The sequence below is a fragment of the Antechinus flavipes genome, chromosome 5 (genome assembly GCF_016432865.1).
Source record: "Antechinus flavipes isolate AdamAnt ecotype Samford, QLD, Australia chromosome 5, AdamAnt_v2, whole genome shotgun sequence".
NCBI classification, from domain to species: domain Eukaryota; kingdom Metazoa; phylum Chordata; class Mammalia; order Dasyuromorphia; family Dasyuridae; genus Antechinus; species Antechinus flavipes.
In genome coordinates this window covers 100,185,986-100,210,050 of record NC_067402.1, presented here as the reverse complement: position 1 = coordinate 100,210,050, position 24,065 = coordinate 100,185,986, and the positions used below count along the sequence as shown (strand labels likewise).

Sequence of the window (24,065 nt, the reverse complement as noted above, 5' to 3'; positions counted from 1 at the left end):
CCATGCATTCCCGCAAGTCTGGAACGGGAGCCGGCAGGATTGTCAAGGCAGAAGCTGCCAACATCCCTCCCACCTTCCCGCTTGGCATAATCCCCGAAGCCACTCCACGCCCCCCTGCGTGCCACCCTCCTTGGAGTTCACAGCGCGGTGGAGGTTTTGAGGCGGGGCGGTGCAGAGCAGTGTTCTCCCCTTCCCAGACTACGTCTCCAGGTAGTGAGGAAGGGTCTACACGTAACTCAGTCCCCAGGCGGCGGCGGCGAGGTAGCGGAGACTGGGAGGACCTGCTGCTACAGCCCTAAAGAGAGTAGAAAGCAGAGGAAGGGGTGGAGAAGAAGCTGGTGAGAGGGCGGGCACGGTGGGAGGGGACGAAGAAGGGGCGGGGGCCAGACCACGCTCAGGAAGAGCGGGCGGCGGCTGCGGCGGCCGGACCTGGACTGGGGGGCCCGAACTGAGCTCAGCGGAAGGTGACAAGAAGCTGTCCCGTCCGGATCTTCCCGCTCCCCTCCTACCCTGGACCCAAGTCTTGGAAAGCAGACTGCGCCGCCCCTCCCTCTGTGCCCGGGTACGAGCTCCGAACTCCTCGCGGCAGGCACGCCAGCGGTCGCAGAGCTGATTGCGGTGGCTCGAGGTGGCTGAGGACTTGGGGGAGAGGGAGCTGTCCGGCCCCAGAACCCAGGGGGAGGGCTTGGGCCACGCCGAGGGAAGCCCCGCGCCCTGCCCTCCCGGGAGAGCTCCAGGTTTCAGGAGCCTTGGGAACTCCGGCTGTCTACCCCTGGGCGGAAAGGTGAGCCCTCGAAATGGGGAAGGAGGCGTGGAGGGGACCTTTAGCGGAAGGGAGTGGAGGGATCGAAAAAGGCTTAGCTTAATGACGAGTTGACTGCTCAGAAGGACATTGCATGATTGTGGGCTGTCCAGCACGGCCTCTGCAAGGTCCGAGGAAGTCCCGAAGACGGGAGGGAAAGGTCCGAAGTGAGAACTGCTTTGAGTTTTGTCACCCAGGGACTCCCCTATGTGCCTCTTCTGGGTCTAGCTAAAGGGGCCAGGACCTGTCAAATATGCCTCGTCTCCTTCCAACTTGACTAGAGTGCAGAGCCTTCTTCCTGCATCGGCGCCCAAAAGCATCCCTGTCTTTAATTTGTGGGAACTCAGAAAGGGTGAGACTGATAACTTGTAACCAGATCCCTTTCCAACCTCCCATTCCTCTGATCTAGGACATCTACTGAAAGTGGAACTAAATGTGGAGGGGTGTGCGTGCGTATAGGTATGTGTATGTGTGGGTGACAGAGTGATAGTTATATCCTATTTTGCCCCTACCTCTTGCAGTTGTGTCTGCCCCGCCCTCAATCCAAGTCCTAGAGACTGAGTGGGGGAGACTCGATATTTCGTTTTTTCATCCCCGACACAACCTGAAAACTTAAGCTTTACTCTTCTGCCATGTCCACACCCCAGCTCCACTCCCTTCTCTTCCTGGCTTGGCTCATCTCACCCCACCTTGGCAGCTCAACACCCTGGCACCGTGTGCCCGCCTTCCCCTGGGGGAGGTGGCAGGAGCCCAGCAGTGCAGTTCGTGTTGTAATGGCCGCAGCATTAGGCTGAGAAAGTCAGGGCTAAATCTGTTCCCACCCAATTGGTTCCACCCTTCAGAGGAAATTTGACTCAGTAGGAACTGAAGAAGTGGAGGGCTGCTTCTGAGACTGGGGGAATACTGAGATGTGGGAGGACAGATTGACATGGGGTGGATATTGACGCCTTTTGAGAGGATCACTTATATGCATGGTGTTCTGTTGTGGGGTAGCCTCCCTCAATACCTAAAGGAAATTTTGGCAGTGGGACTCCAATTTAATGCTCAGGGAGAAACATGGCAAGTGAGGATTAAAGGGAAATGCTGAGAGAGAAGAAACCTAGACAAAAAATAAGGCCCTTCTCCTGCCTACAGCCTGATGTCATCAAGACAATGAGTAGGTAAACTGAGGAACAGTGAGGTACACTAGAGCAGAAATGGGAGGAAGCAACAAAGCTGAAGGCTCCCCCTACTCATTCAATTCTCTCTCAGCTTGTTCTCCCTACTCAGGCTCCTCTGAGAACACAGGTTGACACAGATTGAACAGAGGAAAAGGGTGTGGGGGATTGGCCCCTTGTGAAGACTGCTATTCTGAGACATAAATTCAGATAATATAGTCAGAAATAAATCCTAACATGAGGGTGTGGGGACCCCCTGTCATCTACCAACAGAACCACAGACTTTCTTACACACACACACACACACACACACACACACACACACCTCTGCCATTGCTCTCTATTGCATACACCCAATCTCATGCACAATTCCTTACAAGACATGTTTTCATACAACTTTGAATTTTCTCACAGTCATACATTACCCTAGACATTCATAGACTAGCTTACACCAGCTTTCATTGACACACATTTACTGCCCCCAAACACTTACCCAAAACACTTTCCTATGCTGTCACACCCACATCCACACCCACTTAGTCAGTTTATAGTGACCTCAGCTGGAAGGGACTATATAGACACCCCACATTTCAAAAGTTGCCCCTATTTACTCCCTTATTTTGGGAGTAGGAGGTGCATATGTCTACAGATGCTGCTTGCTCTGATGATGTTGTATTAGAGACAGTCACTGCAGGAGAGGCTCAGAGCCTCAGTAAACATCATAGAAATGGGCTGTGCCCACCCAGTCTCTGCTCCTCACCCCCCAATACACAAACAAAAGAAAAATAAATCCATATTTCTTCATCCCCCATCTGATTGCCCACTTAGATTATGTGTCTTACTGCAGGTCATATTGACTCTTCCTTATGGGTCAAAATGAGCTAAAATGAGCTGTTGAGAAGGAGGAGCATGGAGTGATAAAGGAATTACAGGGTTATCCAAGGTGGAGATTAAAAGCTAGAAGTTTATAGGGCTGCACTGATCAAGGATTATATAAGAATTTCCTGAGATTTTGACAGCTGCAAAGCAAGACTCGGGAATGGCTCTATGTTGCTGACCCTCCCACTCCGATGCCAGTGATAACAGGTGGGAAGCCCTGCCCAGTTGCAGACCTAGTCACAGATTTACTGTCCCCATATTGTATCATTTGTTCCTTTTCCCTACTCTGTCCCTGCCATTCTGGATCCCTATATTACAGTCTAAGGGTGACAATCTATGGCTTGGGAGGTATGTCTCATAACATCTTTGTCATTGGTTAGATGTCCTGGATCATACCCTGACTTCTCTCTTCTTCCATTTTTCTCCTTGTGGTTTCCTATGTCCTTTCCACTTAGGGAGATAGTATAAAAGAAAACAGTGTTATCAAGGTAACAATCTAGACTTCTTGGGAGAGAGCATTAGCAAATCCCAGAATGAAGGCTATTTATTGTTTTGTTTATTATTATTATGATTACTATTTTCTTAGTCATGCTCTTGGTGCCTCCAGCTTCTCCATCACAGCCTTCATCCTAGCTATGCAAAATGCCCAGAAATCTCAAAGCATGGGGAAAAGAAATATTTTAGTTGAAAATTTTTGGGAAAAACCAAATTAGATATAGTGCCTTTTAACACATCTTATACAAATGTAACATAATTGTAATTTTAGGAACTTTAAAAACCATATTAATTTTAATTGGGTTATTCATAAAATTATCAGGTTTGCTGTGTTAAACAGTTAATGTGGGCAGTAATTATACATTTAATATTGGAATCTACTTTTACATATTTTAATATATATTATAATTAAGGCAACAGGCTGCTGAACTTTAAGAAATGTATCATGTTCTACCCTTTTTTTAAAACCAGTTCACGAGATTTAATAAAAACCTGAAAACACAAAAGAACACAGTAAAGCCCCAAAAAGATTTTTTAAACAATTAATTTAGCATATTCTGCAATTTTAGATAAAAAATAAAAGTAACATTTTTCTTAATTAAAAAAAAAATGTGAACTCATTAGACTTACTTTTACCACAAAAAAATCTCTGTCTACTCAGTCTCATTTTCTACACCATCACTATCAGTCTTTTGTATTTTTTCCAACTCTCCATTTTTTTGTTTTTTTTTCCCCTGGCTTTCTGAAAACTGTTTGCCTGGATTGAGACAAGCCCCTCTACTTCACAAATCAGTACATTTCTTGAATTGGTGTAAATTCTTCCAAACATAAGTTTCTTTTACGAATCACAGAGAACTCTCAAACAAGAAAGAAGTACAAGGAATCAGGAGCTTTTGTCCTGTAAGGGACTTGGCACCATTTTGTAGAAGTGATTTTGCTTGGCAGAATCCCAACTTGCATTCTTTGACCAAGCATCTAAGGACATTGTCTATTTTGTTCCAATGGAAAATATCTTCCCAACATCAAGTCATAGGTGGATTGCTTGTTTTGCAGCCTAGTTAAAGGTGGCAGTAGCTTTGTGATCATGTAAATTTCTGTCTTTGAATCATGGGTCAGGAGTTGTAGTTGTGCTGATTAGCCGGTTCCAAAAATCTTCTCCTTTCTTAAGGAAGACTTTTAACTTTTTCTGTACCAATAAGTAGGACTCCATGTCAAGTATCAAAATCCACTGATGCTTGATAAAGAATTGGCAAGGAATGTCTGACAACAAAGCACTGTGATTCAGATAAGAGTGCTAGCCTTAGAACCTCACTGAATCAAATGTTCTTTCATTTCTGAGTATTTAAAACTCTTATTCTTTCTAGTAGAGATCCTCTACATTTTAATAAAGTATACTCTCCAAGAACAAAGTTAGTGTAATAGTAGGAAGGAATAATAAAATTGGAATCAGAAGACATGGATTCAAATCCTGAGTCACCTGCTTAATCCCTATGTGACTGTGGGCAAGTAACTTCAGTCAAATTTTCAACTTCCTTGATTTGTAAAATAAAGGGGACTGGTCTGGACTAGGAGTTCATTTTTTATGTGAGTATCATGGATCCCCTTTGATTGCCTGGTGAAGGCAATTCAGCCCTTTTTAGAATAATAGTTTTAAAGGTATAAAATAAAATATTAGGATCTCAACAGAAACCAGTTATATTGAAATATACATTTATCAAAATATTTTTCAGAAAACAACTTCATAGATCCCAGGATAAGAACTTTTAGGTTAAGATCATTTGTATGGCACCTTTCAGTTCTTAATCTGTAATCTTCTGACATTTCTGATTTCTCCCATCATACTTTATTGAAGAGTTGTGTCATGAATGCCAAGATTCAGACTGGAGTCATGGATCACACTGGCCTGCATTCAACTTTCTGCTCTCCGGGATCCTCTAGGAATCTTTGTTTTCATTCCCAGGGCACTATGGCTTTGTGCTCTTAAGCAGGAACCTCTGAATCTGAGATCCTGAGCCTACCAGAATTATCAATTTCCTTAGAATTCTGAATTTGTAGAGAAGGAAGGAAGGAAGGAAGGAAACAATCATTTATTAAACACCTACTGTGTTCCAGACACTGTGCTAAATGTTTTAACAATTATAATCTCATTTGATCTTCATGACTATCCTGGGAGGTAGGTGCTATCATTATTGCTGTTTTACAGTTGAGGAAACTGAAGCAAAGATTAAAGGAATGTCTAGGTCACATATCTAGTCACATTTGAACTCAGGTCATCCAGACTCCAGGCTCAACACTATCCAGTGCCACCTAGTTAAACCTAACTAGCTGATCATTAATTATCCATCCCTTCCCTTCTTCCATTGCCACTGTCCCTAGGTACCCTTTCTTTATATTACCTTTGCCTCTTTTACTTTTCCTGTTTCCCAAATAAACTATCTAGATAGAAGAATTAGAAACATAAAAAAACCTAGGACTAAGTAACCTTAAGCTTTATAAGCTACTCCATACTAAAATTTCTCCATGCTATATACCATTTATTGGGGTGGGATGAGGGGGAGATATAGCTACATAATGATGAATAAGGAAATTATTGAACCTAAAAAGAACACTTTGGGAGATATAAATCAGAATTCAAATGGGAATGTAAACTAGAGACCATACTGGACCCAATACATTGTGAACTCCTCAAGGGAATAGACTTACTCTTGCCTTTCTTTGTTTCCTCAGTGCTAGCACAGTGCATAGCACATAGTAGGCACTTAATAAATGCTTATTCGCTAACTGATCAGGAGCTAAAGTCTCTCAACAGCAAATTTAAGAAGTAAAGTAGAAATAGAAAAGCAAAGACCAGAATGGAAGCATTGAGTTGAGGCTATCTGCATGGAAAACAGGAAGCATGATAACAGGAGTGTTGGCAAGATGACTCTATGATATAATCTTTCTTTTCAAAGCTCTACCTTTTTATCTCAGCAATACGTGTGGTCTACCCTACCTCCTTGGGCTGATGTGCCAGCTCATGACCACATTTGTATACTTGCCAAGCCTTCTGGCTGTCCTGCCATGGTTCTATGGGAATAGAGACCAAGACCAACCTTCCCCCTAATATAGAAGTTCTTCATCTGGGGGTTGATAAACTTTAAATATGTGTATATATTTACATATACATATAAAACTGTATTTCAATAGAATTGATTTCTTTTCTAATCTTGTTTTTCTTTTTTATATTTAAAACATTATTCTTAAGTATATTGCATAAACTTTAGACTATGAAGTGGTCTATGACATAATAAAGCTTAAGAACTGTTAAAAGTTGAGTTTGCAGTGTTTTATCAGTATGGGTGCTCCCACTAAAATACCATCCTGGATAGTTCCAGACAGATTCCTACTATCTATTATGTTCTCCATCTTGGTAAAGAATTGGTACTAGTATGAGCTCAGAAATAGGATCTTAAACCAGTTTCAATGTATTGGGAAAAATACCGGGAACAGATGGTATTGTGGTAAGCTATCATTCCTTGATTTAATAGCTTTAGAGGTGTCTAATTTATATCAAACCAAAAGGCAAAGCCTGATATTTATATAGAGCCATTCAAGTTTTAGAAGGCCATCTTCCATCCATCTGCTTTTTATATCTAAATCAAATTGCATACATTTTGAAGAATATAACTATCTCTGCCAATTCATGTATAATGCTCAGTATTAAGGCCAAGTGATATTAATCTCATATTGTGATAGCATTGAGCATTCTCTAGTCATTTGTTAGTCTTTCATTTGTTTCTTCACAAATGATATTGAATCTTCGAAAGGGAAGGAATAGGATATAGTGAACTATTTATTTCTTCTGTGCTTGAAACTTCCACAAAACTGCTGCCTCTGATCTAGCAGATCCAGTGATCTGTGAACAGATCCAGCCAATCAGGATTTGGAGCTTGAAGTTAGTTACATAAACACGTAATCTATACGACAGACATTGCTCTGCCTCAGTTGTACTAAGCTTAACAATATGATTCTTGCATGAGGGAAAGAACTCTGATTCAAAGTCTGTCTAGAGCAACAGTCTCTAGACCTGATTCCTGTTGCTGGAAGGGCCAAATCTTGAGCAATAGTTAGGTTATGCAGCTTCAACCACTATTAAGAAAAGAACATTGGAAGTTGTATACATTGTTTCCCTAAGATGCCACCAACTTTGTGTGTTTGAGTATCAGAGGATACCTGTTTTATCAAGTGGAGAAGGCAAGAAGAATTGTGGTAATTGCAGCAGTCACTAGCTACCTCTGGGGCCATAGTTAAATCACCTCACTACTAAAGGCCACGATTTCTTTTTTCTATATAATACAGTATGACGGAAGGAGTACTATATCTAGGGTCAAAGGACATTGGGTTTAAATCTTTCCTCTTATAACTACTACTTACTTTAGTAAATAAATGAATTTTCCTGAGCAAGTGAGTAAACCTCTCTGGGTCTTAATTTTTATTCCTGTTAAACCAAAAGGTCACTCCAAGGCCTCTTTCAACTCTAGATATATGGTTCCATAACATCAGTAACATTTATGAAGTTTTCTTGAATTCATCAGAACTCAGACCTATAGTAGTTAAGGACTTGACAGTTAGATATTAAGTATATAGATGCACCAAGGTGGAGACGAAGTCTGATTTTCCTAAGTATATGTAGGGAAGGGATAGTACTACAATGCCTTTATCTGTGGTGACTGGCCCTGGATGAGGAGATGGACCAGATCCCAGGACCTAAATTTCATTGGCTGCTACAAATTTTTGCCATTTATCAAACTCCTGGTGGGTAAAGAATGCTGAGGATCTGCCTCAATTTCAGTTATAGCCAAACATAGGGCTTGATGCAGCAGCAGCATTTTCCCCTGGACTAATTCAATATGCCATAGGATTTCGAGTTGGAAATGACTTCAGTTCTCACCAATTCCTCACTTTATAGATAGGGAAAATAAGAGAGAAGTGCCCAGAGTTACAAAGGTAATAAAAAAGAGGTGGAGTGTGAAGGTATTGCTAACACCTCCAGAAATTGATTTGGTAGGACTGGAATTGTTGTTCAGTTTTTTTCAGTTATATTTGACATCATGATACCATTTGGGGTTTTTTGGCAAAGATATAGCAGCGCTTTGCCATCTCCTTCAGCTCATTTTACAGATAAGGAAACTGAGGCAAGTTTAAGGATTAAGTGACTTGCCTGGGATGACACAGCTAGTAAGTGTCTGAGGCCATATTTGAACTCAAGAAAATGAATCTCCATCGCTGTCTCCATTGCTGTCATTTTAGTAGTCTATTCTTTTTTTTTTTAAACAGACATATGTGAACTTAAAATTATCTTTCTGATGATTACATTTTGATACAATTTATTTCCTTTGTAATCTTACATATTTAATTTTATTCATTTAAAAATATTCTGAGAAGGATCCATAGACTTAACCAGACTTTCAAGTGGGTCTATGACATAAAATAGGTTAAGAGCCTTGGGTTTATATCAAGTTCTGATAATGTCCAGAAGGAGCTGGCATATTCCATCCTTGTCATTTTTCTCTGATAGAATGAGAAAATACACTGATTGGCAATATGGGATCTAAGGATAATGTCAGATATCTCCTTAAACCTCAGAAAAAACCTTATTCTCCCCCTCCCCCATCATCACTACATTTTTTCAATAAGAGACTGTTTTCCATGAGATAAAAAATGGATCAGTAGGAAACCTGTGCTGATTAATAGCATGTAGCAGAAAGAACTTACAATAAAAGTCACATTGGTCAGAGCTACAAATAATCATCAGGTGAAGGTCAAAAAACAACTTACTGAGGATCAGAAACTCTGGGAGACCCTGTTCCCACCCAGGAAAAGAATCTAGGGTATTCACAGGCCTGCCAGAAAACCAAACAACTGACCCCATTTGCTGCTGGAGTCAGCTGCTTGCTTCCCAAAAGGCGACAGATGCCCTCTGGCTTGTGGCCACTTCCTCAGTAGTCTGTTACCAGGTTTGGTGCAACCATTTGCTAGGGATCTTAAAGGGCAGTAATGGATTATCCATTGTATAAGCAACCAGAATTGGGGGAAGGAGTCTGAAACAAGCACCAAATGTTAAATACTATTCAGTTTCTTACATTGGTGTTAACTAACATCATTGATTAGGTTGATCATTGGGTGTGACTGATGACCACTTCAAAAAGGGACAGGACCCAAACTAGAATCCAAGCAAGATCGTGGACTAGAGACCAAACTGAGTCACTAACCGAATTTCCAGAGAACTCCCAAGTCTAAGAGATTTCGGAAGCAGAAAGCCTAGCACCATAAAGGAGATTTAAACCAGTCAAATCTGAATGGAAATCAAGAGGCTCATGCCTAGACATATCAGTCAGATGATTGTCAGGTGCAATCTTTCTCTTTTTCAAATATTTTCCTCTTGTCAGGGTTCTTCTGTATCTGTGCTTAACTCCATCTGTATATATTCCAGATTGCACTGGTAATTCTCTTAAAAAGGACACTCCATTCCGCAGCCATGACCTCTGCTCACCTCAAACCCTTTGGAGGAACAATCCATCCCTTGGAACATATCCCATTAAAATTTAAAATTGTTCTCTTGGATTCTCTGATTCCATATCATTGATCCATTCACCTAATCTCAGATTCAATTTCATCCATTTAGGAAACTTCTTTGTGATTTGTGATCCTCCACACATAAGGCTATGTAGTCCCTTAGCTAAATAGATATCTAACCTTACCTTTTCCCTTTTCTGCTATAAGGCATTTCCCCTCCCCATCAAAAAAGGGATTGGACCTAGAAAGAAGTAGGATCATAAAACTTAGAAATAAAAAGAATCTCCAGAATTATAAAATCAAGATTTCCTATCTTGGAATTTACTGACCTATAAGGGGTCTGTGGATAAATCTCCAGGATCCAAAATGAATGGAAAAAAATCTTTATTATTAGTAACCTCGAAGTAAAATCTTGCATTTCCTTTAGTTGTGAATATAGCCAATAAAACATGTTGGAATCAGCTGCTTTCTGAGAAAGAATTCTATCCATAGCCTTCAACACACTGCCTAAAGGGTCTAAAGTACAAAAAAGGTGAAGAATATCTTCCCCATTCTACTTCCACCCCCTGCTATTGCTCTTTCCACTAGACCACACTAGAGCAGATCATTCCAATGGTTGTGAATCCTAAATAGAACAGACTCTATCACCTCGAATTCAGAATAATTCAGCCCCGACACACATCACCACCAACACTCACAAAGGGCACCCCTCCCTTTTCAGGCTTCTGTGTCCCTATTTTATTCTGTGCATTCTTTTTGTCTTGTTTCTTCTTGAAGACAGCAGCTGCGACAGGAGCAGCTTTGATTTGCTTTGTAACTAAATTCATTTGCACTTCTGTAGCTCTTCTGGAGACTGTCCAACTTCATGACGTCAGTATGAAGCAAGTTTAGGCCATGGGATGTACATCCTATTGCAGTAACATTGGTATTTATCCATTTCGATCTCCATGATGCTTTCACATTTATTTGCATAGCCAGTCAGCAAAGAAAATATGCTACCACTCCCAGTCTTCTGCCCAGCATTGCTTATTTTACATCTGATGTATTCAGCAATGTTATCTGTTCTTTTCTCCTTCTGCATAGAGGTGTGATTATAAAGTTTATAATTCTTTTTCCTACACGTACTGTGTCCATTCTTCAGTAAGTACCCAAAGACATGGTGCTTCATTGATTCTTTTCTTCACAAATGCCATTATCTCTTCACATTCAGACTCAGAAAGGATTCCTGGGCAAATGGAATGGTGGTCTTAGTCAATTGCTGAACTGTATTTTACATGACCCATATTAACTGTTCTCAAATAAGTTAATCTTGGAAAAGAGTAATTTATTTCTTTTTGGTTTTCAGATGCCATCGTCTCTATGAAAAAAAAAAGTTGCTGAATTGATTGCAATTTTCTTTTTAAGGATGTTAATAGAAAAGCCCTTTGTGATGCTGCTGATAGTAAGAAGCTACAGTGGTACCTCTAAGCCAAGACTTGGAAAGGATGACTTGCATTTTCTTTATTATGGTCCTCTTCCTTTAAACTAACCAAAAAGATTATTTAATGGTCCAATGCAAGGCTTATTAATGATCTTAGTAGCTTTTGGAAATGCATCTTTAATCTGACAATATTTGCAAATCACTTTCTTCCTCTCTCTTCAGAATAACTTGTAGAGTAGAAACTCATCTTCCATGTGAAGTTGGCTTCATCATTTGCTTGGAGGTGGGGAAAACAATGTAATTTAGTAACTGCTAAACTGTAACATATAGAGAGGCATTTGTGGTACTTCCTTCCTCACAGCGAACTATACACAACTTGAGATGCTTCTTGTTGGTTAGTCATTTTTCAATTGTGTCCGACTTTCCATGACTCCATTTGGGGTTTTCTTGGCAAAGATACTGGATATGCTTTGCCATTTCCCTCTCTAGCTTTTTTGACAGGTGAGGAAGCTGAGGCAAACAGAATTAAGTGACTTGCTGAGGATCACTCAGCTAGTAAGTGTCTGAGGCAGGATCTGAACTAAGAACAATGAGAATTTCTGACTTCAGATCCAGAACTTTGTGCACTATGGTGCCATCTAGCTGCCATCCTTATGGAACTGAATTCATCTAATTGTTAATTTATATTGTGAAATCACCATATAAATCTCAAAAGAACAGACTCTTGGTTATGATTGATATAAGTTGTGAAAATATGAAAATGTATTTAAGATATAATTTAATATTCATTATTCAGGTAAGTATAAAGTCTTGCCATTTCAATTAAGATGCATTTTTTTGAGCTTCCTTATAGGACTCAAGATAATAGGGTCAGATGAAGTCATCCACTATCTCACTTTTTTGAAATAATCCCAAACTTAACTTTTTTTCTCATTTCTCCCTGCACTGAGCTTTTCAAATAATCAGGATGGTAGACTCCAGATTTCTAAATTCTACAGGAATAAATGGATGCATCTTTCAGCATTCATTCTACTCTCAATCCCTATAAGACCTAATCAGAAAGACAATTCCATACCTACCAATTTTCTTTTTTATTCCTGATTTTTAACATTTTTATTTAAAGTTTTAAATTCCAAATTCTAGCTTTCTCTTCCTCACTTCCCCCCCTCCACCTGAGACTGTAAACAGTCAGATATAGGTTATACATGTGCAGTTATGTAAAGCATTTCCATATTAATCATTTTGTACAAGAAAGCTTAAATAAAAGAAAAAATGAAAGTGAAAAATATCATGCTTCAGTCTATATTCAAATGATATTGGTTCTTTCTCGTGAGACATAGTATGCTTCATCATTAGTCCTTTGGAACTGCCTTGGATCATTATTGTATTTCTGAGAATAGCTAAGTCATTCATAGTTCTTCACTATACAATATTGTTATTATTATGTATGACATTCTCCTGATTCTGTTCATTTCACTATGCATCAGTTCATATGTTTTTCCAGGTTATTCTGAAATCATCCTTCTTGTCATTTCTTACAGTTCAATATGGATTGTAATCCATTACAATCATATACCACAGCTGGATTAGCCATTCCCCAATTGATGAATACCCTTTTGCTTTCCCAGTTTTTAGCTGCCACAAAAAAAAGCTGCTATAAATATTTCTACAAGGAGATCCTTTTCTCTTTTTTGAGGGGTGTCTTTGGTATACAGACCTAGCAGTTATCTACCAATATTCTGAGCAAAAATCCCCAAAAGGAAGCAAAGAAGGTAATAAATTCTTCTTTCTTGAATGGTGAAGGTTTCCAGAAGCAAAAAATACTATTACTCTTCTAATGGAAGGTCAAATTGTAATTGTCTTCAGGGTAAGCATCTTTAAAATCATGATGCTGCAGGTTGTTTTACATGCTTATCTTAGAAGCAGCTATATGGTGCAGTGGAGCACATTATACATGAGAGGTAGGAAGACTTGAGTTCAAATTCTCCTTCACACATTTACTTGCTTTGTGATCTAGATCTCAGTTTCCTCATTTTTAATATGGAGATAATAATAGCACCTCCTTTGCAGAATTGTTATGAAAATTAAATGAGATAATAATAGGTAAAGCATTTTGCAAACTGAAAGCAATATATAAGTGCTAGTTATTCTGTTGCATAGATTTGAGAAATAATTAAGGTGAGGAAGAAATAGCAATACAGGAGTACCTTTTCCTAAATTTTCATTTATTACTTTTAAATAATCCAACATTTTTCACTGAAAAAGATAACCTACAAAAACCCCCTGTTTTTCCCAGAAATCTTCACTTTTTCTCCTCTACTCTCACCCCTTTGGGGATTTCACATCTCTATTCCTTTCCCATTCTATTGTAGGCTTTGGCACGACATGGTCTCCTCTCCCTCCCCCCTCCTTACTTCTGTTCAAGTGTTCCCCTCTTCCATCATGCCCCAGAGCTTTTCATTCCTCCCTCCCTCCTGCTTCAGTGCTTCTCTGAAGCATTTTAGGCTGCCAGGTCTGACAGCAAAGAAAGAAGGCCCTTTGTGTCCCTGGTAAGGAATGACTGGGGGCAGTTCCATACCCAGCTGCCCTAACTTGCTAAGGAGCTTCTAGGTTTCAAAAGGTGGTTGGGGGGTGGGGGAAGAATAGAGTGAAAGTCAACAAAGAAGCAGAATCAAAAACAAATCTTCCAGATGAGCATAGCATCAGCTGAGATCCCACCCTATGGCCTTGGAAAGTAGGAATGGGGTCAGAAGGTTTATTCCATGTCACTGAGTAGAAAGAAATAAAGGCACAGAAATAGGGCATACTAAGCCTTGGGTCCAAACCGAAAGACAGATCGAGGAAAAAGGAGGCAAATCCAAGTTTTCTTCCAGTTTGACTGAGTTTGCATTGGCAATGGAAAGTGAGCTCACACTCTACTAAGACCCTACTTGGAACCTACTTGGAACTATCTTGAGCTTTAATAGGTACAATAGTTCATTAAGTCTATGATCTACAACAGGGAATTATAGCTTTTTCTCCCCCTGCCCCATGTTTTGTGTCTCCTCTTAGGGAGTGATTTTGGATAAGAGACCATCCAGTTCTGAGGGTACAATAGAACTAGCTGGAAGCCGAGATGTTGGCTAGGACAATGGTGAAAACCCTGAAGATACCCCATGTCAATTAAAGGGGACAAAGTGGGTGATATGGTGTGGATCTGGATTCTCTTCTTTATACCTCCAACTGTAGCCCTTGAAGGTAAGAGGGATGGGCAAAGGATGATAGAGGGATAATCCTCCCCAAAGATAATAGGAAAAAGAGTTGGTACTTATAGAGGGAGTTAGAAAGGGGGATAAGGGGATATTTTAAAGGAAAATGAAGGTATTGAAGAAAATCACAAAGAAATAAGAAAATTTGATATATGTAACGAATAGGGAAGATGATCTATGGTTAGAACTTTTCAAGAAGCAAAGCTGGATGGGACTGTGATAGGGATACCACATTGGGGTAAATGTGAGAACTAGAAACTTTGAGATTGCTTATCCTTGAACAGAAGTGCTACTGGATACTACAGGAGAGACATCTGAGATTGGTTGGCTCACCTACCCACCAGGAGGGGTAAGTGCTTCCCAACCCTTTACCTCGAATTAGCTCTATATCTTTCTGGAATTCAACCTTGTTACTCTTACCCAGCTGGTCCCATCTCCCCAATTTCCAGGACATCTCTAGCTTATTCAGGGATCTTTCCCCTAAAGATCTCATGGGGACTAAAGAAGGTCATGGGGTCTAAAGAAGTGTAGGGGTTTAGAACTATGCTCTCTAGGAAGAGGTTAAGGGGGAGCAGGATAGAAAAAAGTGTATCCTTCTGACTGCTACTTTGCATTATATGAATTAAATGAAAGAATGAACTAGCTATGTCCCTTCCTGTCCTGCTTCCAATGCTGCTAAATTTGAGCATTAAAAAGATTCTGGTCTGAGTATACCCTGAGTTATTTTCCTACTTTACCAGAAACGCTGGAAGGCTAAAGAAACCTCTTCTTCCCTTTCCTACCCTCCTTGCAGTGGGATGAGGTCAGTGTCCTGGATAATCAGCAGCGCCTGACCCGGACATTTGAGGCATGCCACGTAGCAGAGGGCCTAGGCCTTGGACAGGACAACTGGCTACAAACCCATTTTGTGGATCGGCAAGGGGCCCATCGGGCACATATCCGGCTCCACTTCTCTGTGAGGGCATGTACCAGCCTGGGAGTGGGTGGAGGCACTTGTCGTGAGACCTTTACCCTCTACTACCGCCAGGCTGAAGAGCCTGATGACCCCAGCCATGCATCGGCCTGGCATCTGGGGCCCTGGATCAAGGTGGACACAATTGCTGCAGATGAGAGCTTCCCTGCTTCCGCTTCTTCCTCCTCCTGGGCCGGTGGGACGGGGCTTCAGCTCAATGTCAAGGAGAGGAGCTTTGGGCCACTGACTCAGCGCGGCTTCTATGTGGCCTTCCAGGACACAGGGGCCTGCCTTGCCCTCGTGGTTGTAAAGATATTTTCCTATTCCTGCCCTGCTGTGCTTCAGGCCTTTGCTTCCTTTCCTGAGACGCAAGCCAGTGGGGCAGGAGGGGCTTCCCTGGTGGAGGCAGTGGGCACCTGTGTGGCCCAGGCCGAGCCTGAGGATGATGGAGTAGGCAGCAACCCTCCTAGGCTTCACTGTAATGGTGAAGGCGAGTGGATGGTGGCTGTAGGAAGCTGCCACTGTCGCCCTGGGTACCAGCCTGCGAATGGTGACAGAGCCTGCCAAGGTGAGACATAATCCCCTTCTCCAGGATTCGTCAAATACCTAGGATTGACTGACCTACTTGAGATCTTCAGGTTTACCATTATCTCCCAATCAATTCCATACACTCCCAGAGACCAGACAAGTTCCTCTGAATCTCCCATTTTGATCGACTAATTCTGCATTCCATTCCAAAATTACCTTCATCCACGACCTGACATTCTGCCCTTTAAGACCTCCCACAGTCTCTTTCCAGCACTTCAAGGCTGTGAAAAGACAAAGTGGGTACATTTGCTTTTTGAAGAATTGTGAGAATATGGAAGATAGGGATCCCATTGACCAAATTCTATGAGTTTTCTCTCTGGTTTGTACCCTTTTTCCTTGTTGATGTGGGTACATGTGGATCATTTTTTCCCTCTGTAATGTTGGTGGTAGAAGGAAGGGCTATGACTGGGAAAAAGTAATACATTTAAAATCAGAGGGGCTTGCAGTCTAAGATTTTGTGATCCTGAAGTTGACATTTAGCTACTGGAGATTTCATTTCCTCATTTATAAAATGGAATTAATGATACTTGTTTTACCTAACTCATGAGACTGATGAGAGGTTAATGAGATAGTATATGCAAGATACTTTTGCACGGCTTAAAGAGCTCAGTAAATATAAGAAACAGTTATAATGGGAGAATGGAAGAAGGAGTTAAGTACTATAGTTTGGAGGGGGCAAGCTGACAGAAGGGAAAAGATATAGAGAGAAGGAGTTAGATGTCAAAAGCAACAGAAACTCACAAGGATGGGTAATAGAATGTCTGGGTTCTCTCTGTGGCCCTTTGACTGTGGGCTTCAGGAAAGGAGAAACATTATACCAGTTTGAAGGCATGAGAATATGGTTGAGTGGGAAGGGAAGTCGGGCCACACAAAGGAGACTTTCCCTGATTAAAAAAAAAAGAAAGAAAGAAGGGTGAAAGGATGAGGGTCAGGGAAGGGGAGAGATGACGAATGTGGAGAAAGTAGTTATAATGCCTTCACTGTCTTATCTGCCTCTCACAGCTTGCCCCATAGGCTCCTTTAAGGCTGTGGCAGGAGGAGCCTCCTGTACACCCTGCCCCTCCCGAAGCCACAGTGACGTTCCTGGTGCACCAACATGTCCCTGCCTCAGTGGCTTTTATCGGTCTAGCACTGACCCTCCTGAAGCTCCCTGCACTGGTGAGTCATTTAACACCAAGGGAAGGGATAGGGAAGTAAGTGGAAGTAGGAATTGGTGATGGTAAGGAAAGGGAGGGAAGAGGATGAAGAGGGTTTGAAAGAAAGAGAAAAGAGAGACAGAAAGACAAAAATAGAGACAGAGAGAGAGACAGAGAAGGAAGAAGAGGAGGAGGAAGAGGAAGAGAAGAAAGAGGGGAGGAGGGGGAGGAAGAGAAGGAGGAGGAAAGGAAGGGAGAGAGAGAGGAGTGAAGGAAGGAAGGGAGGGAGGAGTGAAGGAGGGAAGGGGGAAGGAAAGAAGGAAGGAGGAGGAAGGAATGAAGGAAGGGAGGGAGGGAAGGAAGGAAAGAAGGAAGAAGGAAGGAAGGAAGGAAGGAAGGAAGGAAGGAAGGAAGGAAGGAAGGAAGGAAGGAAGGAAGGAAGGAAGGAAGGAAGGAAGGAAGGAAGGAGAAAGAAGAAAGAATTGTCATTCACTGTCTACTCATTCTATCTCCTAATTATCCATCCCTCTTCTCTCTTACCTCATGATTGGGCTTCTTCACCCTTTTGATATTTTTACACAAACTTACATCCATTCCTTTCTCATTGATCACATCTAATCTCATTCTTTTCCTGCATGCTGCCCATACCACTTAGATCCCTTCAAATCTGTGTCCCTCCCAGCCCTAGCCTCCAAATGGTATTTGTGTATTCCCCCAGGGCCTCCATCAGCTCCCCGAGACCTTTGGTTTGAAGTACAAGGCTCATCTCTGATGCTTTACTGGCGACTACCCCAAGACCTGGGTGGTCGAGGGGATGTGGGTTTCAACATCCTGTGCAGACAGTGTGGGGGCCAACAGGGTCCTGAGAGTGGGGCTTGTCACCCCTGTGGAGATGAGGTGTACTTTGACCCTCGCCAGCAAGGCCTAACAGAAAGCCGAGTGCTGGTAGGAGGGCTACAGGCCCATGTGCCCTACATCCTGGAGGTGCAGTCTTTCAATGGAGTATCCAGGCTCAGCTTTGACCCCCCAAAGACCACATCCATCAATGTCAGCATCATCCATGAAGGTGAGACCCTCCTCTGATTCTCTGAGCCTCCCTTCTCCTAACTTTTACTATTCTCAATAACCTTCCCTTCCTAGTCCTTTTCCTACCTACTTTTCCACCTGTTATCTTCCCTTCATCCCAATTTTCCCCAAACTAAGAGTGATTTCCCCCCCTTGTTCTCCCAGTTTGTGAGATCTCCAGACCTTTCCTTAGATTCTGGATGATTCTAGTTATTAGCGTTGTCTACCTTTAGGGAGAGGCTGTTTTCATGCCTTTATGCCTCTTGTGGACTTGACTTTGTATAAGTTAGCTTGGTTCTAAGTCATGGGACTTCCTCCTTCCTTGTACTCTCCAGATTTAGTGCTATCTTCAGAAAGAAATTGGAAAATTACAGGTGCTGGTTATAAGGTGGGTAAAGCAGGGATTTGGAGTCAGAAGTACCTAAATTCAGGTCTTGGCTTTGCTACTTTACTAGCTCTGTGCCCAGGGCAAAACCTTTCTGACTTTTATTTTTCCTCACCTATAAAAACACCTATCTCATGGAGACGTCATAAGAAATCTTGTAAAGCTTAAAGTATAATATAAATGTAGTTTATCCTTGTTAATAAGGCAAAGTGATCTATACAAAGGAAAACAATGGAAAAACATATAAGGATCAAAATGTTGTATTCCTCAGAACTAGCAATTCGTGGGCTGGGGATGAGGGAGATTATATGGAGGGAAGAGGAGAAAAGACAGGGAGTCACTAATAGTCTGGAGACTCCTTTACCCATATTACCCACTGAATAGCTTTCTTGCTTCCCCAATCATCTGCTAGTCTATGTAACCCCAAGTCCCCTGAAGGAATCCACTCTCCCTAGTCCCCCCAGCCATCCCCTGAGTGATACACCCTCCCCCTAGTCCCCCCGGCAGTTCCTCTGCTGCACCAGGTGAGCCGGGCATCTGACAGCATCACTGTGTCCTGGCCACAGCCTGACCAACGGCATGGGCGTATCCTGGACTATCAGCTCCGGTACTATGACCAGGTGGGTAGGAAGGGGAGGGACAGATAGAAATAGCAGAGAGAGAATAGTAACAAGAGATGGGAAAGGAAAAGAGGGAAAGGGAGAGAGTTAAGCTATTCAATGGAAAATAGAGGTTGGGAGCACAATTAGACCTTTGTGGGATGGGATGTACTTGGGCTATCACCAGGTTTATTGTATCTAAATTAAGTTTGGTGCTCCGAGGGAGATTAATCATAAGGTCAGGCTGAGCACAGGGTTAGAGTGATCATTGTTTCCAGGCAGAAGATGAGGCCCATTTCTCCACACTGACCAGTGAGACCAACACAGCCACCGTATCACAGTTGAGCCCTGGTCATGTCTACGGTTTCCAGGTTCGGGCACGAAGCGCAGCAGGTCATGGCCCCTATGGGGGCAAAGTCTATTTCCAGACTCTCCGCCAAGGTGAGGGAAATCTGAAATATGGGGAAGGGGGGACTAGGGAAGGAAAGGCTTTAGAGAATTTTGAACCTCTCCCCCTCAGTGAGAAGATGACAAATCTCTGGCTAGTGAGAGTCTTTTTGAAAAACACAATTTGGACAACCCTTGGATCCTCATGGTTGTGTCTTTATGGATCCATGTATGAATGGATAGATATGTCATCCTTCCTCGGAATAGTGCAACTCTCCCCAGTTTGTGTGTTTTCCATAGTTGTTGGGTGTGACTTTGAGCAACTTTGGGTGTGGGTCCATGTTATTGGTTGTGTAGTGGATGCTACTGGGTCATCCTTGGGTGTATTTCTCTCAGGTGAGTTATCCCATCTGATCCCGGAGAGGCTGCCATTGGTGGTTGGTTCTGCCCTGGGTGCTTTGGCCTTCCTCGTGCTGGCAGCCATCACCATCTTTGCCTTCATCTTCCAGAGGTGATGACTCTCCCTTGTCCCTTCACCTGATCTCCCCACCCTTTGACTTCAGCACAACCCCTGATCCAAGGCAGCCTAAGGATACTCCTCTACCCCAACCCAAAGGGTATAGTGTTATAGCTCCTCTTTTTCCTTACCTCTGCCTATATCAAGATTTTAAGAGAAATATGTGGGAGGGTGGGAGGAAATGTGAGAATCCCCATTCACAGAACTGCCCCTTCTATAGCTGATAATTGGTAAAGAAGCCAGGGAGGGAAAGGAAATTGGAAGTAAGGAAATATTACAAGTTTCTTAGTCTATGCCCACAGGAAGCGTCAACGAACAGGATACACGGAACCTCTACAGCAATACACCAGCCCCAGTGGTATGAAATGGAGCTGGGAAAGGGACTGGTGGGATTTGGGGAAGGAGGGAAGATGAAAAATAGAGACTCTGGGAAATGATGGGGAAGAGGCTAGTGGTGGGAAAGCTCATGATAGAGTCTTATCTATATGATCCTGGACCAACTTAACTTCTCTCAGTCTGTCTCGTTATCTGTAATAAAGGAGTTAGACTAGATGGCTTCTAAAATCTATTTCAACTCTAAATCTTTAATCAATTCCTCAACATGTATTTATTAAGAACATACTATGTGCCAGGCACTGTACTAGGCATTGGGGTTACAGGTGCAAATGTATTATGGAGCTCTCCAATAATGAGAGCTCCCTGGAATGTTATACTTTTAGGATGGGTGGATCTTAATCTTTTTAACCCCAAACCACAGGACTTGGAGTAAGGTACTACATTGATCCATCAACATATGAAGACCCTAGCCAGGCCATCAGAGAATTCACCAGGGAGGTAGATCCAGCATATGTCAAGATTGAGGAGGTCATTGGACCAGGTATCAAAAGAACTGAAGGGAATAGCAGAGTTGATCTGATTTTCTTAAGGCTCTCCCTTCCCTCCATCCACATGTAATCAAGGTGTTCTGGTGGTATCATGAAACACTCCTAATAATTGCCTTTCTAGAGATGTTTCTTATCTTTTTGCCCCGTGCCAATTTGGCACAACCTGACCTTGTGCATTTACCACTCAGGCTCCTTTGGTGAAGTATGCAGAGGTTGGTTGCAGCCCCGAGGACGGCGGGAGCAAGCCGTAGCCATTCACACTTTATGGGCCAGTGGAGTAGAACGCCAGAGAGGTGCCTTCCTGGTCCGGGCTGCAGTGCTGGGCCAGTTCCATCATCCTAATGTCCTTCGACTTGAGGGTGTAGTTACCAAGAGCCAACCCCTCATGGTGCTAACCGAGCTTATGGAGAATGGCCCATTGGACAGCTTCCTCAGGGTCAGTAAAATCCAATGAGAAGGAAGAAAAGTCTTGGGGACTAGGAAGGGGAGGTCCCTAATTGTCTTGGGAGAAGTACCTACAGCTCTTCAACTACTTCTTTCCTTCTCTCCTTGGTTTCTGATCTACCCATCTTCCAAAGGCAGCTTTTTAATCTTAACCCTGATCCACGGCTGGTCTCACCAGACTTCTGGGTCAGTAGTTTTTTATCTCTTCCCTCTGCCCTTTAGTTGACTTCTGCTCTCTACTCTTCAGCAACAAGAGGGCCAGTTCAGTAACCTGCAGCTCGTGGCTATGCAGCGGGGTGTGGCGGCAGCCATGCAGTACCTGTCCAGTTGTGGCTTTGTACACAGGGTTTTAACTGCCCACAGTGTACTGGTCAATGGCCACCTGGTGTGCAAAGTGGCCCACCTTAGGCATGGCCACAGCTATCTGAGTCACAGCAGCCAGGTAAGAGATCATGTGTACAGGAAATCATCATTCTACAGGTGGGTCAGTAGACTATGAAGAGAAACAAGGAAAGGTTTCTTTCCTTGTTGTTTACTGGGAGCTCATAGAATTCACAAGGGTTTACATATGGCTCCCAAGGGCAGAGGGATATGGGAGCTGGCATTGAGGAAAGATACTGGGAGATTTGGGGAGAGATATTAAGAAATCCTGGCAAGGCAGGACTGAATAAATGCCTAAGAAACCAGGGCACTAATTGGGGAACTCCAGAATTTCAAAGTTTCCCATCCACTTCCTTCCAGGGTTTACAACCTCCACTTCGCTGGGCAGCTCCTGAGGTCCTAGCTCACGGAAAATTCACAGCAGCCAGTGATGTCTGGAGTTTTGGGATCCTAATGTGGGAAGTGATGAGTTATGGGGAACGCCCATACTGGGACATGACTGACCAAGAGGTGAGAACATCTACCCTGCTGCTGCATAGGGGTTTAATCTCTGAATGTCAAAACTCTCTCCCATTCTTCTAATTTAGTAGTCACCCCATTCCACATCTCTGCCACTCTTTAATCCATAGATTCCATATACTTATTTCTATGTAAGTATAATGTCATTTTCCTGTCCCTTAATTCACTATCATTTGGTATTCCCACCAAATTGTTACATGTGACTGACCGAAGGGGAGATTCTTAGCCTAGAGAAGAGAATTGTGAGACAGCATAGCTGTCTTTAAGGATTTGAAGAGCTGGCCAGTGGGAAAGACTTTAGCTGCTCTCTTGGCACCCAAATAGAAGAATTAGAAGCAAGGAGAAATTACAGAGACGAATTTAGGGTTGATAGAAGGGATAATTTGCTAGCAATTAGAGCTATCCAAAAGTAAAATGGGTTGACTTGGGAAGTAGTGGGTTCCTCCCATTCTGCAGGTGTTCAGGTAAAGGCTGGATATTAATGAGCCGGTGAAGAGAATTCCTATTCAGCTTGTACTACATGTATTCTGAAGAACTGCCCCACAGAGTCTGAAATTCTTTGATTCTCTGACTTTCTGTGATTTTTCTCTAGGTGCTGAATGCTATAGAGCAGGAATTCCGGCTTCCTCCACCCCCAGGCTGCCCCAGTGGACTGCACCTGCTGATGCTGGATACCTGGCAACAGGATTCTGCCCAGCGGCCTCACTTTGACCAGCTGGTGGCTGCCTTGGACAAGATGATCCGCAAGCCCGAGATGCTACAGGCTGGCGGAGTTCATAGGGGAAGGTCTGGGGAAACTACAGAGGGCTAGGGAGAAACTAAATAGAAGACATGGGTTATCAATGGGAGAGGCAAAAACTCTGGGTGACACATGGTATGGAAGTTGCTTTTGAACTTTGAACATGAAGCCTTGAACAGCCTAATCCCTTCTCCCACTAGACCATCACAGACCCTATTGAGTCCTGTGACCTTGGACTTCTCCTCACTGGAAACCCCCCAGGCCTGGTTGGCCGCCATCGGCATGGAGTGCTATCAGGACAGCTTCTCCAAAGTTGGGATCTGTAGCTTCAATGAGGTGGCTCAGCTTGGTCTTGAGTAAGCAAAGTTGGGCAGGGAATGTAGACACTGAGAAGGGATTGGGGGAAGAAATAGTTAACTGTCAGGGCCACATACTTCTCATTCAAAAAACTATTTAGCTTACTTCCTCCCTCAGAAGTCCCACTTTCCCAGGGAAAAGCAGCAGAAATAGGTCTTGTAATTAAAGGGAACTATGTAGAGAGGATATATCCCACATCACCCCCATTCCTCCTTTCCCCAGGGATATGCCTGCTTTGGGCATCACTCTGGCTGGACACCAGAAGAAACTCCTTCATAACATCCATCTACTCCAGCAGCATCTGAGCCAGCCAGGCGCAGTGGAAGTATGATCCCTGGACAGGAAACAGCTGTGGTCGCACAGCCACAAATGGACAACAAATGGCATGAGCCTTGGTTACAGATGGAAGAACCTTCCCCTCCTCACTTCCCACCCAAGACTTATTCTTTGAACTCTTCCCTCCACAATGGTTCTTCCATTGCCATATTAAAGGGGAAAAATGGGATTTTGCCAACAAGGAGGTGTGATGAGGTCTCATGTAAATAGGAAACAAGGA

At 42.9% G+C, this 24,065-nt stretch overlaps 1 protein-coding gene across 1 annotated transcript; it reads left to right on the top strand.

The window, feature by feature from the left end:
• The first annotated feature begins 390 nt into the window (after positions 1-390).
• Positions 391-24,026, top strand: EPHB6 (EPH receptor B6). Its single transcript, XM_052000197.1, has 17 exons — positions 391-784; positions 14,360-14,545; positions 14,841-14,905; positions 15,350-16,076; positions 17,099-17,254; positions 17,951-18,298; positions 19,178-19,302; positions 19,560-19,722; positions 20,065-20,179; positions 20,488-20,543; positions 20,943-21,062; positions 21,258-21,505; positions 21,761-21,955; positions 22,255-22,404; positions 23,006-23,199; positions 23,353-23,508; positions 23,732-24,026. Exons 2-17 carry the CDS (start codon positions 14,464-14,466, stop codon positions 23,838-23,840), a joined length of 3,009 nt encoding a protein of 1,002 aa, XP_051856157.1. The 5' UTR covers positions 391-784; positions 14,360-14,463; the 3' UTR covers positions 23,841-24,026.
• The last annotated feature ends 39 nt before the right edge of the window (positions 24,027-24,065 follow it).